The sequence below is a fragment of the Sander lucioperca genome, chromosome 24 (genome assembly GCF_008315115.2).
Source record: "Sander lucioperca isolate FBNREF2018 chromosome 24, SLUC_FBN_1.2, whole genome shotgun sequence".
Classification (NCBI taxonomy): Eukaryota; Metazoa; Chordata; class Actinopteri; order Perciformes; family Percidae; genus Sander; species Sander lucioperca.
The window spans coordinates 3,569,813-3,581,897 of NC_050196.1; the positions used below are offsets into that span (position 1 = coordinate 3,569,813).

At 39.3% G+C, this 12,085-nt stretch overlaps 1 protein-coding gene across 1 annotated transcript in view; it reads right to left on the reverse strand.

Moving 5' to 3' along the window:
- The window catches only part of gucy1b2 (guanylate cyclase 1, soluble, beta 2), a 31,341-nt gene that overhangs the window by 15,613 nt on the left and 3,643 nt on the right, over positions 1 to 12,085 (reverse strand). Inside the window, exons 4-10 of the mRNA XM_031302403.2 lie at positions 7,336 to 7,435; positions 3,683 to 3,855; positions 3,489 to 3,585; positions 3,360 to 3,410; positions 2,927 to 3,030; positions 2,649 to 2,750; positions 1,704 to 1,797 (exon numbers count right to left, since the gene is read on the reverse strand). Coding sequence (XP_031158263.2) covers positions 1,704 to 1,797; positions 2,649 to 2,750; positions 2,927 to 3,030; positions 3,360 to 3,410; positions 3,489 to 3,585; positions 3,683 to 3,855; positions 7,336 to 7,435 — 721 coding nt within the window. The remainder of the gene's footprint in view (positions 1 to 1,703; positions 1,798 to 2,648; positions 2,751 to 2,926; positions 3,031 to 3,359; positions 3,411 to 3,488; positions 3,586 to 3,682; positions 3,856 to 7,335; positions 7,436 to 12,085) is intronic.

The window sequence follows — 12,085 nt, forward strand, 5'->3', positions numbered from 1 at the left end:
GAAAAGACAGTTGGTAATTTAACATCATCTCAACATAATCACCAGCAGCGCCCAGTAACAGCACATGTGCATTTAATACTCAATAGTCCTTTATCCTAATTTTAAACTGTGTCATTGTTGGTAGGTAGTCTAATTTAAGATGATTCTGCAATTTATACCAGGATGAGGGTGCAAAAACTTTAAAGGCACTTTCACTGAAGACAGTTCGCGTTCAGGGAATGTCATACATGATTTGCCCATATGATCGAAGATTACATTTCCTGGTAGTGACTTTAGGAGTCAGGAGAGAACATTTGGAGGCAGTTTACACAGTATGGCCTTAAAAAATATATATATATACCAATGCTCCAACCTACGAATGTGCAAAGAAGGCTAACCAACACTCTCATACAAGCTACAGTGATGAGTACGAAAACTAGAATTAGTTACAAATCTTAGTGCTGCATGGTATAGATTGATTTGCATGCATGTATAACATTACCAGCATTGACAGAAATGTTGCTTGTATAAGTGTTTTTCTCGCACTAAAAGAGAAACAGCCTTTGTTTCTATAATAGAAACTAGGGCTGTCAAACAATACATTTTTTAATCGTGATTAATCGCTGAATTTCTATAGTTAATCGCGATTAATCGCATATTTTATCACATGATAAAAATTCTATTATTTTGCATTTCAGAACAGTTTTTAAGTACATATTAACAATCAAAAGCAATTTTAACCAGTGTATCTTGATTGGGAATCAAATGAATGCAAAGAAAGTTACTTTATGAACTTGATTTTAAGATTTGTAATTATTTATTTACTGAAAACAAAAGGAGTGTGAATCTGTCATTATTGCACAATTCCTCCAAGTACCTAACTAAAAAACAAAAAATCCCTATCCTTACTAGAGTCAATATAGTGTTAGTAACTCCTAAATAATGTTGATTACTCACTGACGTCCAGTGATCACCGGTTAATGAGACAGCCTTTGCAGCTGTTCCAGTTGGGCTGCTTTCTCCGTGTCGTACAGGCTGTGTATCCGTGAAAACTACTGTCCCCCTCGACGGCAATGAGACGGGTCAGAACATGCCAACCGTAGTACGTCTTTAAGACCCGAGTCCTCTATGATGCTGACAGGTCTGCAGTTAGTTGCCACCCGTTTCGCAAGAGCTGTAGTAATTTTTTGGGATTTGGTTTCATCCACAGGTCGGCAAATAGCACTCTCCAAAACAGTGCTTTGCCTGAGTGGGTAGCATGCTAGCATCACATTAACTGTACTACTATGCTTAGCTCCGTAGGTGGTAGCTCAATCTTGACGTGCTTCGTGATATTTTAATTCGGCTTTACACAATGTGCATATGGCTTTCGACTTGTCTACGAGCCGTCCGGCAGTTTTGGAAAATAAAAAGCGCCAATCAGGATTTCATTGCTGCTGTCTTTCTCCATCATGCCTGCAGCCTGCAGCAGCAGGATGTGATACGAGGAAGTGGCAGCTTGATGATAAGTAACGGTGCTGCAAAGGGTCAAAATAGTAGCCTGTTAGGCACGACGCAAAGACGAGTGAAGTGTAAAATAAATTAATAAATGCTGGCATGCGATTAATGCGATTAAAAAATATTAATCGCATTGCGTCAGCCCTTAATCGCATCGCGATTAACGCGTTAACGCTGACAGCCCTAGTTTATACAAATGTATTGTGGTATTGTTTATTAGAACCTACCTCTTAGCTTGAGCGTGGTGTGATTGTCTTTGTAGCTCTTCAAGACAAATTGACTGTTGATGAATTTCCTGATGCTCTCTATAGTAAAGGTCACCTGGAGAACAGAGAAAGAGGCTGTAAACTATCCAACCAAATAGTTCAATGCAATCAAATGGCATGGCACATGTATATATAAACCATAGATACTCTAAGTCCTGAGGACCAAAATTATGATTGATGAATTATTTTATTTTTAGGGAGAAGGCTGGCATTCATGGAGTCCCAACTATCACAAAGAGAACTAACAGTTTTTATTTGATCCTCATTTTATTAAATAATTCATACTGTAGTATTTACTTGCATATCCATGTAATGTATTATTAAAGGTATAATTTCTTTCAATTGATTACATGAACACCCACAAAGAAAAAATACATTAGATATAACAGGAGAAACAAACAAAACAAATATGGGTTTGAATCTGACATGGTCCAACATGTTTATTTGGCTTTCTTTAACCCTGGCTCTGACATGCCAAATGTCATGTCTTTAAAAAATGGCCCTAGAAAATGAGTCTGCTGGGAATGGATAGACACACACCATAACTGGTTAACTGTCCCAAGGAGAGTGAGTTGAAAAAATCCATCAAATATATGGTATTGCTTGATTCTTCATATAGCTCTCTCTACATGTATTCTTAATATACTAAGGACATTGAACCCCATAGTTTAGACAACTACATTTGTGGTTTAAGACTCACAGGTGCTCAGATCATGGTTACTCAGGGCCCTGGGCAACCCCAGGATCACCCCAGCATTCCTTTCTACTGCACCCTTCTGTTCATTCCACTTTTTACTGTACTATACTGTGTTCTTCTCTGCTGATGTATTTTAATTAACTACTTCACTGCTGCATTTCACACAATCTTACAATTTCTGAACTCTTGACTCTATGTCTATGTTTTACCTGTGGATGTATAATGGTGAACCATTGGTCCAACATAGCATCTCTGGCCTGGAGACCTGGAAGAAACTTTTGTATGTTCACCCCTGTATGTCTTACCTTCAGCTGATAGAACCAGAACCCAGAACAGAGACCAGAAACAGAGAAAAACAGATTGGTGACAAAAGCAAGGTAGGAGTGTGAGCCAAACCAAAGATATTTTCAGTGTGCCAATGAATTCGATATACATACTACAAAACTCTGATGGAGCTACTAAAGCACACAGACACATGGAGCCTTACATCCTCATCAAAGACAATATGGAAGGGAAAAGCATTGCAGAACGTTTTCTCTTCCACCCACAGCTTGTTCGGGTAAGATGGACTGAAGGTGCAATGGAGGCTGCCTGGGAAGTAAATCAAACACACCCATTCCATAATTGTTAGGGAAGCTACGGTTAAAATATAATTAACTAACAAAATATCGTCAGGATCCGGCTGTTCACTTCACAGGAAACAATGCAGCGTAAGCACGACCTAGTTTTTGAAACTTCTCTTTATTATTAATCAATTAAATTATTAGTTCAGCATTTGGGAAACACTAATTTGCTATTTTCCCAAGCAATAAATGAGAATATGAATATCAATCTAATGTCTGTATTAAATACGGAGCTAAAATCAGGACGTGTCTAGCCTATTATAGCATAAAAACTGGAAGCAGGGAGTTTTTCTTTACTTGATGAAGAAATGTTTATCTGTCCGCAAGTACTGTACTTCTGGGCAGCGTCTCTAAAACAGGTTTCCAGATAAGATCCGTGTGCACAGGTTTTAAAAATGATACATTTTAAGTATGAATATAGTTGACCTTTTTCTGAGACAACCACAGCTCTGATCAGGTCCCAGCCATGCTTTTTCCCAGCCAGTGACACACACTGCTCCCTCATTTTTCTTAATAATGTCTCCTGGGAAAATCACACAGAGCACAGGTTGGCCAAGAATCAGAAACACACATAATATATACTAGAAACAGACCATGCGCATGCACCCACAGACACCCACCCTTTTATGACTGGAATGGTCCTGGTCTCTAGTCTTGTTTGCTTGTTTGGACTGTTTTACCAGAAACACAACATGCTCCTTCTTCCCTGTGCGCTCATCTTCCTCTGATTGATTAAGCACCACCATGGTCACTTTGCTATCAAAAAAATCTCTGGCAACCGCCTCCATGATACCTGCAGCAGGAAGGAAAAATGGGGAAAAACAAAAGAAAAGGGGTTACGCATAGTGAATGGGAGTTAGTGAGAGATCAGTGTATAGTAAATGATTTAATAGTTGCATATTGCAAAGTAAAGCACAATGTGATAATGATAGGTTAAAGGATAGCTACAAGGATAGCTACACCCTCTAATTCTGCTAGAACTGGCACAGAGAAACAGCAAGCTTGAAACCAGAAACAAAACTCAAAGACATACAGGTTACAGGCATAAAGGCAAGCAAGGGTCAAAACCAGGTAATCAGTCAGAAAAGGCAAACTTATCTAGATAGGGGCCTTAACTAGATAGGAGCTTTTATGGTTTTCGCTGGAAATTTGCTTTTCAAAGATGGACAAATAGCAAGTAGTCTGGTTCCAGTTTTACCAAATCCAACACGCTTCACTACAGTAACAAAACAAACTCCATACACACGCAAGACAGCCCTGCAGGACTTGCAAATGTATCTGCAGCTTGTGAGTGAAACTCATTTTTGAAATGTGAGATTGCCACCATTTGTAATTTGTGTGTAAATAGAGCAAATCACTTTTGTCAAACAGGCTCGTGGCTCTCAGCAATCGCTGCTGGTTAAATGCGTGAACTCAGTGTATATCTGATTGCCAGTTTCATTCAACTATTTCAGATTTCTTGCCAAGGCATCTCGGACAAGTTTGAATGCCAATTTTGTGTCACAGTCTGGCATAGATGTTCACAAGTCATTTTTTGGAAGTCTAAGTCGAGTCTCAAGTCTTTGAGCTCGAGTCCAAGTCAAGTCTTGAGTCTTTGAGGGGCAAGTTCAAGTCAAGTCTCAAGTCTTTTGCCACGAGTCCAAGTCAAGTCTCAAGTCTTTGGCCATCTGATCTGTCCCTAACACTGTATTGTTAAATCTTATGAATTCAAAGCATGTCCTGTAGCTTCCATCCATACATTACAGTATAAAAATCTGTTGTAGGATAACTTTATGGGGTCTACTGCAATGCCATCTCAAGAAACACAAATTAAAAACTCCTAACTGTATTTTTCAACATTTTGGTATCTGCACCAAAGAATACATGTTTGTCTGTGTTACTAACTGGCTGTAAAGCCCAACCTCATCATGCATTACATTTTTCAGTGTTCAAAGTTTGAGGGAAACATCTGTATTGAAAGTTAATACACCAACCATGGTGCAAACATGTGAGAACTGATACTTTCCGTATTGCTATTTAACAACAACCTAGTGAAATATTAACCTACGTCTTTCACATCATATGGATACAACTATAAAGATACAATTTGCCTGTTCCCAGCATTAGCACAACAATTTGCGATGGTTAGCTTGTTACCTGTGACGATATATGCTAAATGTAAGTTAATTAGTTATTCATTTATTCACAATACCACTTCAAATATTACAATAATACAGTTGGGGTACATGATCAATTGGGTAGAGTGAATGGGTCCCCCAAAGAAGCTAGAAAAGCTTATAGGTGGGGGCCCATGTTTCATGAAAGGGTAGTGGTACAGGCTATAGAATACACAATTACCACAGATGAAAATAAGTAGATGCACGCAAAAGGCGCACAAGTACATACATAACATTACATAACATTACATACACACAATCATACACATAGATCCCAGTAGTCCATGAAAAAACAGTTTTATATGTAGATATAGGTTAATAAGAAATGTTTTTTTAGTTGTCTTTTGAAGTTGGAGATAGAGGGCTGCACCTTGAGACCTTCATCAATCCCGTTCCAAATCTGCGGCCCCCTACAGACAACACTCATACTAGTGCGCACATGCCACATGTGTGGTTTGGTTCTCGTTTGGTATGTATGCTGGGGGCTGGAGATGGGAACAAGACTACTCAATCTAGAGTTTAGCCTGTTGACAATTTGGAACATAAGGCAGGCATTATGATATTCATTTAGCTCAGTCAGTCTTAGTAACTCAAAACGATGGAATAGAGGTTGGGTGGAAGAATTTATCTCTGACCAGGACAGAGACCGTATGACTTTCTTTTGCAAGGATACAAGTTTTTTAAGATGGCTGGTGAAAGTGTTGCACCATATCACATTACAATAGTTAAGGTGTGGTTCAAAGAGAGTTTTATACAACGTGCGAAGGGCAGACAGAGGAAGAAAATGTCTGATCTTATAGAACAAGCCAACATACTTGGACAGTTTGTTTACAAGATAGTCAATATGACATTTAAAGGTGAGTGAGTCGTCAATGAGGACCCCCAGGAATTTAGTGGAATACACTCTTTTTATCTCCTGCCCATTAATTTTACGTCTCTTAAAGTAACGTCTCTTTGACATTAGCAAGTGACTGACCTATCCGGGTGCATTTTGAGATGCCTGATGAAGTTCGACATTGTTGATCTGGCATCATTTATCTTGGTGCCACACACCTTGCATGTTTGTTTGTAAGTTTATTTGATTAGGACAATGCACATTAATCAACATTTCTGTAAATGCTGCAGTATTAGCCAGTCGGCTAATTTTCAACTGTAGTCCTAGTATGCATGTCTTTATGGTGTAACTGTTCGCTTACTGCCACTGTTTACGAAGTTATTGAAAGCAAAATTAATGACAAAAGGCACAACTCCGGGAGGACTTGGTGTCGCCATCGTCAATGCATATACAGTATGTGAGTGCGCGCACATAAGGTATAGCGCATGCGTTACATTGCATATTATGGCAAAGGGCAGGGGATATGCAGCTCGTCATACGTTTCCCCAACGTATACGCGCCAATAAAAGAGATAGAAATACATGAATGAATTTAGATTTAAAAACCAATAATTGCATGAAAACAGGTTGTTGACGAGTCTCGTCACCCTTTTTTAACTCTGTTGTACGATCATTGTAAGGCACTGTACATCATAGAAATTAGCTACACTTTTTTTTGTCAAAAATAAATCCGATATTCCCCTCCATAACAAAGAAAACTGCAAATCAGGAGAAACAAAACTATCCTACCAAGTGTATTGCAAATTGTAAAAGGAAAGTCAAAGGACAAGCCCTTCATGTAAGTCTGATGTGTGTATGAAGTGCCCTGTCTATGGGTGGCCGAGATACAACACGAGAGTCCCAAGCTACCACGGAGACAGATCACTGAAAACAGTAAACAATGTGAGACATATTACAACGATCTTGGCCAGTTGAGAGAGGAACAAGATGAGTTTCGGCCCATGCCAACCCGCTTGCCCCACACCTGTTTGTGTGTAATAAGTAAAGTAATGTGATTACTTTTTCAGTAACTAATTAGTAATTGATCACTTTTCTTCCCATTTATTAATGGTGTTGTGAAAAAGTTTTTTTATGTATATTTAGTATTGTCTGTGATCACATTATATCAACTGTTAAAGCCAAAAACAAAGCATTTATTTTTTTTTATTTTTTTTTATTTTTTACAATTAACAACATAAGATCAGAATCATCAATGTGGATTGAGAAAGTGTGGTTGATTTTACCTGGTACAATATGGTACAGGCCCTTCCTGTCAGAATAGTAGTGAAGTAGCATCTTCCCATCCTCGGTCATCTCCACTCGGAAAGATGGTGCATTCATTTCCTTAAAAACAGGTTGTATGGTTAAGATTCAGTAAAAATAAATGAATAAATAAATAAATAAACAAACTGAAAAATACTACTTGTCTCTACATTGTACAGTTCATAAAATCCCTGTTTTTGAATATGACAGATAGCAGTGGTGTCCCCACACAGTACATATATAGAGGTAAAAGGTGGACTGCATGCATGGATGGATGGATGCCGGGGCCTGCATCTTCCTTGTCTTTATCAGAAACCGATCCTGAACTACTTTGTTCATGCTGCAGATAAAGAGAAGATGTCTCAGCTTCCTTTTAGAGCGGATCCACACTGACACTTATCTCTGCAAATATCATACAAAATACTGTAAGATACTACACATGATATTGTAGGAAACCATCGAAGGATACATATTGTTACGGCCTTAGTCGTCAGCCTGTAATTCATTGTTTCGTTTAATGTATTTGTAACATGACATAACTCTCGTTGAATGTATAGTATCACTAGGTAAAGGGGTGGATACCACCAGGAAGATAGACAGGGATTATTTTTATATTGTTTTACCTGACTAGCCAGATATCTGTGACCTTTTGTGGGGGTTTGGCTTTTGCTTTACTTGAATGTTTGATTCTTTTCTTAAACTAGAGCTACCCAGCTATCAATATGTAAATTGCTTTAATAATTTGAATGTAAACTCACTGTAGCCTATGTTATGTACTGTGCAGCTGTTTTGGCTAGGTAAAAATCAACACAAGATTACAATAAAGGTACTCCATATTCCAATTTTTTTCAATGGCTTTGGCACAATCGTCGAATGAGTATTCAACTTTGTCAAACTATATGACTATTTATATGAACAGTTTTTCATATAACTATAGTATATTTATAATTGCTTTGACACAAAATGCACCGAGTAAGCCTTGCAGATCAAAATAGCTTACGTTAATTTGCTATTGAATGATATTACTTTCAAATGCAATTGTACACGTTCATTGTGTAAATCCCTACATGCTAAATAGAGCAACCAACAATCACAACCTGTCACACATATATGAGTTACATAATAGTTATTTGTATTGTTGTAAAAGTTGTCAAATGGATAAACTAGATGGGGAACAATTCAATTTCCTCACAATTGAGAGCAACCAAACGCAAATGCTGTCCAATTTAGCTGGCAGGTGGTGAAACTCAAAACCAATCAGTTCTCAAACACATTTATGCATGCAGGAGACAGACAGGAGCAAGAGCCTGTCCGTGCAAGAGGATGGGGAAATTAGAGTGCGGGGTGGTATGGTGAGGGATAGAGGAAGAGGGGGGCACAGAGGACAAGGAAGAGCCAGAGAAAGGCAAAGGCACAGAGAACCATCAAATGAGATACGGCAACAATTACAGACAAGTAATCAACCATGGCCTAAGTATGACAGAGGCTGGTCAGAGAGAGCAGCCTAATCTGGGCCGGTCCACGGTGTCGTCAGTAGTCCAGACATTCAGGAGAGAAAACAGGTATGTAATCAAATATTGCACTGCAATAGTTCTTCACACTGGTATTCCAGTAAACTTAGTGGGCTTTCACAACTGAAAGTCCGGACCAAGGTTCATGTTTTTGCATTTGATCCGGTAAGTTTTGGTTTCACACTTCAGTTATGCAAGCGCACTAAAGATCTATACGTGACAAAACTACGTCCTGCCACAATCACATACGTGAGCTGCGTCTCCAGATACTTAAATTTGATTGGTATGTAGACGGGCTTCCCCCTCCTCCAGTATCCTTTCTCTATGTCAGAGGTTTTTTAACTGACTGCTGCTCCCCCCTACTGCCGCAGCTCTTTTTGTTTTGTTGCGAAGTTGAGAAGCAAGACATGGGAACTTTCTTTCGGCAGCATTTATTCAGAGACAAACGGAAACCTACACTGTACATTTACTACCACTTAACAAGTAAACTGCTGATGTATTCTCTGCTTAGATAGCCGACAGTTGTCTGCTCTGAGCGCATTCAACGTCACACACTCTCTAATGTAGCCTACACACTAAGCACTGAGCTATTCCTTAAAGGAGCTTCCCCGGTATTATAACACGATAATAGCCTGCCAGAGCTATCTGTATTTGGTCCAAAAGTCCGAACCATCCAAAAAATGCTTTCACACTATAAGGGACCGTTCGGTATTTATGGAATGGACCACCGGAGGAAAATAGGGGAGGGTCATGTCTTTTTATTTTTTGCTGAGGGGAGGGTCATCCAACATTTTTTATTCATGAAAAGAGCAAAATTTCAAAGTGGCTTGTTTGGTGCATATTTATCCATGTAACTCTCAGTCTCCACCCCCTAGCAGATGGTCTGACCGCATACGCGGAGTTTGCTGGGGGGGCAGGAGGAGCACTGCCCCTGGTGGCTGAAACGGGTAATTGCATTGTTTAAAAAATTAGTGGAATAATTACATCTGGCATGACCAGATATTTTATAAATATCTTAAATAACACAAAACAACTAAATGGTGATAGGTAATACATCTAATTTCATATACTGTTTTAGTAAAAAAAATGATTACCTGGCTGACGATGGGAGCAGCAGGACACAAAAAACGAAAGTTACTGTTGCACTAGTCTGGACATCTTGCCGTGCCAACCTTGCAATAAAGGTTTCCTAAATGCCATGTATATAAATGTGATGTCAGCTTACTAATTGATTGCGGGTTTTGTGTAGATTTGGACTTGTATACGTTTATTCCACTTTGTTTAAACGGCGAAGTGGAGAGGCCTCGTATGTGACGCTCGTATCGGCCTTGCTGGATACACCGTATCATTTACCTTTTTGTGGATCTACTGATCACTGTGGATTACTTTTTTTTCATGTCATTAGATTACGGCAAAATGCGGATCTTTTTTCTCAACGCGTCTTAACGTTTTATGGTGTGACTGCGCTTGGTTCCTGCGTTTGGAGAGGCATCTCAACAGACTGTAGGTCCAACACTGATTGTTCACTGTTACATTTTAGTTGAATTTAAGCATCTGTCTATTGCGTTCCAAAACAGCCGTGCCGTGATTGGATTTCATAAGGGCGAATTGTTAAATTGTTACAGTGTAACTTAAAAACTTTAAAAATAAACATATGTGTTTTGGAATATAATGTTCAGCTTCGGCAGCTTTATCTATGTGCTAAAACATACAATGACGATAGTGACAAGTCCATAGCAACCAGTGTTGAATTGGTTATATCCCAGCATCCTTTGCTGAATGGTCTCAATGTTTTATGCTTTATTTCATATGAATACTAGTTTACTAGAGGAGTAACTTAGTATCTGAAGTAATGCAGTAATGCATGAAGTGTGCATTTAGTTTCCATGCTTATTGTGTTTCCGCAACAATGATAGTAAGTAACTCTACTGAAATGGCCATCACACCATAACAGATGAGTGTGATGTGTAAGATGAGAATGCAGAGGTTAACTTCTGTACATCATGGCTGTAAAAATCAAATGGTATCTATACTTCTTTGCTAAGTGCAAACTTACACGCGAGGGGAGGGTCATTCCTTTTTTTCAAATCGTTTTGGAGGGTCATAGGAAAATTATTACTGACGAGGGGAGGGTCACGTCTTTTTAGGTTGGAGACCACAAAACTCCTCCGGTGGCCCCTTAATTAAATAACGAACAGTCCCTAAGCGAACCGGACCATGTCTACCTCTTTTGGTCAGACCAAATTTCGTCCATTTGGTCCTGACTGTGAATCGGGGGAGGGTTCACACCTGTAATTTTGGTTTGGATCAAACTGAAAAGTCAGAAGGTCCGGACCAAATGAGGTAGGTGTGAAAGCCCCCTCAGCCAATGCATGTCTCTGAATGTATGTAGAATACATTGACTTTACGTTGCTTTATTTTCTTTCTAGGATTGAGCATCTGCCCCATGGTGGTGGCAGAAGATCAGTTGTTACTGCTTACATGTAACAAAAAGTTGAAATTTGTAATATGGTTGTAGCAAACAATGCTGTTAGACTATTAGATATTCAAAGTGCAGTCATACAAGAGGACAGCATTTTTCAAAATGTCAACACCGTTAGCCTCTCCACAATTGTTACAGTGCTAAAGAGAAATCAACTTGCAGTGAAGCAACTCTACAGTATACGTTTTGAGAGGAATGGTGAGAAAGTGAAGGAGCTGGGAGGTACTAGTATGTATCATATCATGTACAATACACAGTGCTGTAATCTCCTTGTCTTTCAGTATTAACAAGTACGATCTGCACCCAGGGAGGGTGGGCGCCGTTCATCTGATAAATACCGCTTTTTTTCTCAGTCATACCAAAAAATATATATATAATTTTATTGCAGCAGTTTAGGGTTGCAACCGAGCTAGCTGATGGTTATGAGGTGGCTGATATTGGTAGGGCTAGTAAAGTGGTTGGAAAAAGGAGGCCAAATGACGAAAGGAGTGGAGAAAACCGAGCCTGGCGTCCTCTGTTGCCTGAGTGAAGCAGTTTTCCACCCCGCTAGTCTTGGCAAGTAACTTCCAGACAACCATCAGGACATCCTGCCACCGCAATGCAGGAAATACAGCTCCCATAAAGCAACATCCATATCAGTCCTTTCTTTTGGAATGAAGAACGCACCCGCCACATTTCAGTGGTTAATGGACTCAGACACACATCATCTGGAGAAGATCAGGTGGCGAAGTGGCTGAT